Source organism: Buceros rhinoceros, unplaced genomic scaffold, assembly GCF_000710305.1.
Source record: "Buceros rhinoceros silvestris isolate BGI_N320 unplaced genomic scaffold, ASM71030v1 scaffold29701, whole genome shotgun sequence".
Taxonomy (NCBI): domain Eukaryota; kingdom Metazoa; phylum Chordata; class Aves; order Bucerotiformes; family Bucerotidae; genus Buceros; species Buceros rhinoceros.
In genome coordinates this window covers 43,718-47,993 of record NW_010394289.1, presented here as the reverse complement: position 1 = coordinate 47,993, position 4,276 = coordinate 43,718, and the positions used below count along the sequence as shown (strand labels likewise).

At 40.9% G+C, this 4,276-nt stretch overlaps 1 protein-coding gene across 1 annotated transcript in view; it reads left to right on the top strand.

Moving 5' to 3' along the window:
- Positions 1-2,481: 2,481 nt before the first annotated feature.
- The window catches only part of LOC104501391 (myosin-IIIb-like), a gene marked incomplete at its 3' end in the record, with an annotated part of 37,586 nt that continues 35,791 nt past the window's right edge, over positions 2,482-4,276 (top strand). The window contains exon 1 of the mRNA XM_010145191.1: positions 2,482-2,570. Within this exon, the coding sequence (XP_010143493.1) occupies positions 2,482-2,570 (89 nt within the window). The remainder of the gene's footprint in view (positions 2,571-4,276) is intronic.

Genomic DNA, 4,276 nt, shown 5'->3' with positions numbered 1-4,276 from the left:
GTAATCTGAGGGAGTATTTGTGTTTTCTAGATCAGGACCCTATATTACAAAAAAAAAAAAAAAGCTTAAAAAATGAATTGGTATCCTTGACCCTTTCAAGTAATTAGCACCTACAGTCTCTTAGTTATATTGTCTGTATAACTTTCAACTCAATACAAATTTGTCATATGCCGTTGGATTCAGTCCAGACTCCTGTAACTGTGTATGGCTTATGAAAATAAAGAGCATCCATTCCAGTAAAGAACAAAATATCAGATAACTCTGTCTCTGTAATTAAAAGATAGTAAGTAAAATACCTAAGCAAGAAGAGTATTTTTGTTTCAGCAGTGAGGCAGTAATGTCTTGTCTTCTGCTTCCTTTTAACCAATTCTTTTCCCTCCATGGGTTTTGATCTTGGTTTAAAACAGCATATCCTTGTTAGAATTAAGGCACTTACACATTATCTGAATAGATATACGCCTTTGATGTTACAGAAGATAAAAAAATCAAAGTTGTATGTTAACGGTTTTGAACTAGATATTTACACAAGGAAAACAGTCCTTTCAGAGAAAAGAGGAGAGGTTGGGGTGCGGATGTGGGGTGGGAAAGGAGAAACTATTGAAAAGTGGCTCAGTTGCTAGTAAGAACGTGTCTGAAGAGTGAATTTGGCAGGATCATACTCCCCCTTCCCCTCGAATCTTTTCCTAGGATGTACTGTACCCTTTGTTCTCACATAATAATGGTAATTTTGCTGCTGCCCCTAATTGTATAGTTAGAGTACTATGATCTGGCATTAGTCTGTTCCCTTGATCTCCAGGACTCCCGTTCTTGGCAGGCCCCGGCTGCCCCGTGCCCGGGTCTGTGATGTCCGGAGGTAGAGCAGCGACTCTTTCATGGGCACCCCCTTGCCACGGGGAAGGAGCTTGCGTGCCCTTGTGGGATTGAGAGCTGTGCTGGTGGTGGCATGTGCCTCCGGTGGGGTCTCCCAAGCCAGACAGGTCTCAGCTGAAGGGTCAGACAAAGTGTGTCCACGGGCAGGATGGGCTCACTAGCCTTCGGGCACCATGCTAGGAGAAGGACAACTCTGACTCCAAACCTGGGCAGATGGAGCTTGTTTAGCCTTGTAAGGCATCCATCATCTAAGAGAAGGATACTCTAACCAAACCTACGACCCGAGGACTTTGCTGTCACCGTCCAAGCTCACTAGGCCCTGGCAGATGAACCTCAGGTGTAAAGGGTGGAGCCAGTTCTGCGCACGCTGCGCCTCACCTAAAAAATCCACCGCGCAGGCCCGAAGGGTGCCCTCATTGCTTGCAGTGAGCATGGGAAAAACCCTTCCCAGATCTTCGTTTGCGAAGCCAAGCCATCATGGTGATGATGAGTCTGTTCCCTTGCCTGCGAACAGTTTATGTAACTGCGCCAAGCCCTAAGAAGCCAAAGATTATGGGAGGAGCTACTGTCTTTTCCAGGTGTCTCATATGCTGTGATTTGGTACGTATGACTCTACATACGGTTCATGCCTTGTGCTGGATAGGTGTGTGAATACCATACTGATGGATCTGGTTAAGAAGACTTAAGGGAGATTGATGCCCAGTATGGTCAAGACTTGCACAGTTCTAGACATTTTGAGGAAAAGATGCTCAATTGCCTTTGGAGGCCCCTAAATCAATTCAGTGGGCACTCAGTTGCTTTGGAACTGGAGCCGTTTTGCCCAAATCTAAAGCACGCTTCCAACATTGCTTCCAATATTGTTGCAGATCCTGTATTTTTTCTGATCTGCTGGTCTCCTGAATCAATGTGCTGCTGAGATTCCCAACCGTGGAGGCTTCATGCAGCATCATTCAGATTGATGACAGCTTTCCACTGACCTAAAAAGCAACTTCAAAGGCCTGCCTTCATATACACAGAAGATTTCATGCTGATTCTCTACTCTTGCACCTAAACTCTGCAGTTTCTGTCTTAACTGTACAGAGCTGAATACAGTACCCTGCTTCCTGCTGGGGGGAGTTTGGGGAAAGATATCACTGGAAGTCAGTCAAGTTTGGGTAGCCTTTAGTAGAAGACAGATGAATGGGAGAGTGTTTAGGATCTGAATTTTTCATTAAGATCAGTGGAAAACTCTTACTGATTTGAATGAGCCACAGCTGAGTGCATTAGTAAATCCTCTGAGCCCTGTTGAGATTGCCTGGTTATATTTGGAGGATTACTCAAGGTGGGAATGCTCTGGAGTGGCTGGACTTTAAACTTATATGGGAATTTATCAGGTATTAATTAATGTCAGCTATTCACAAATTCTAATAGAAGCCATTTGTTTTATGTAACCTTTTTGTAGAGAAGTCTCATTGTGCATGGTTGACTGTGCTTTTTCTATGGCTGTTTAACTTAGTTTTTTGAAATATACATGAATGGTTTCATTTCATGTAAAAACTGTCTATGTATAAACCTAGGCAACTGTTCACAGAACTATTGGCTTTTCAGTCTGCTAGAAAAATAATTCACAACATGCGTGTACGGGGCTGTGATTGCCAGAGCCTGTTCATGGCGACAGGTGTTGGGTGTTCATCTGCCACTTTCTCATCAGAAACAATGCGGTAGGCTGATGTTGCAAATTGGTCATTGGAGGCCCTGTCATGATTTCTCGTTATAAAATGTGTGGCAACATTTACTGACATAGTTTAAAAAATAGTAGATGAGTTTTCAATTTTTAAACATTTGTCACAGAAGTATTTTGAGATTAAAATATTTGTTTTCTCATTGCCAACAAGTATCTATTATCTGTGATCTGCAATTGTGCTCACAACGTAAAGGATGAGCGATGCTTGCTGAGCTGCATCATTGGCCTTATTGTGGTAAAATGACTGATTTTGTTTTACCAGCTGTGACTTTGGAGGCAGGCTGAATGACAGGGAACACATAAAGCTCCACAAATTAAAATATTTCCAGCCCATTACTGTGTGTGTGTCATTCAGAATTCAGCAGCAGTTCTTGATTGATAAGCTTGCTAATGTCTTCATATTCTAAGGAACATTGTGCTTCTGTATGGAGTGTCTCATATAGGCTCAGTACCAAAGTCCTCACTGAAGCAAAACTCCCAGAGAAAATCAGCATCAGTATGACCATGAAAAGCACTGAATACAAGGGTAGAAAAACTCCTCACAAGAGCAGTGGGTGCATCTGCTTAAGGAAATAGAGCATGTAGTTCTGTGACTAATTATGAGTTATAGAAAGAACTAAAGGAAAAAAGACACTAAGTTGGGAAAGAAATGGTTGATTACTCATCTTGCATCAAAAGAGGATATTTTCAAAAGACAAGCCCAATTATATCTACTTTTTGCAGTATTATTCATATCTATTTCTCACGATTTCCAATCACTTACAACATAGTGTTATTTTCTACTGTCCTTGAGCTTCTTGTATATGTGGCAAGGATGATTGAAAGGTTGCTTGCAGAGCGTTCTAATTTTATATGAATAGAGTAGAATAAGTTATGTCAGCAAGTTAACAAGAGGTAGCTTTTGAGTTTTTCTATGAATGTGTTCTGAGTACTGCAGAAACAGCAAGGTGTTGATGAAAATGCCGTGATGTTGGCTGATGCAACTGTAAAAAAGCCATAGAACTCCATGTGTTTGATTTAAGATAGCCCGGAATCACAAATGGCCCTAGTTTGAGCTGAAATGATGAGGCAATGTTGCTTCTCTGTGGTCTAGCATCTGATAATGTTACATGAGTTATTCTACCTTTTCTCTTTAACGTGATATGAATTGCAGATATCTTAATGGATTTTTCATTTCAAACTGCAGAAGACCTAGAATGCTTGGAAAAAAGCTTAAAGTGAGCTACCTTTGGGTTTTGTGTTACCCTAGAACTTGAGCCATTTAGAACTTGTCCACTTAATATGAACTACAGGCCTTGCTCTGTATGTTTATGTAATTTAATTGTAACAGGATCAATCAGAAAGGAAAGTAATTATATGCCAGCTAACATGGAACCCATAAGAGTTTAAAAGATTATTCTCATGAAAGGCCATCTGCTGAATGTTGCTTTTAAAATAACATCTCTTATACGTAGTTTTAGAGTTTATGGTGTTGTTCAAACTGAACACAGATTGAAATCTGGACTGAAAATCCTACGGGTTGTTGACAGTTTGGTGGTTCTTGTGATAAAGATATCCATACTTCAAAAATTTTGTTCAAAGTCAGTGATCTGGGGTAAAGGGCTAAAGTGGTGTGATGGCTAGGTTAATATTCCAGTTTCAGTTGGTCCTTCCTGAGTCAGGCTGAATTGAAAGGGAAGTGTA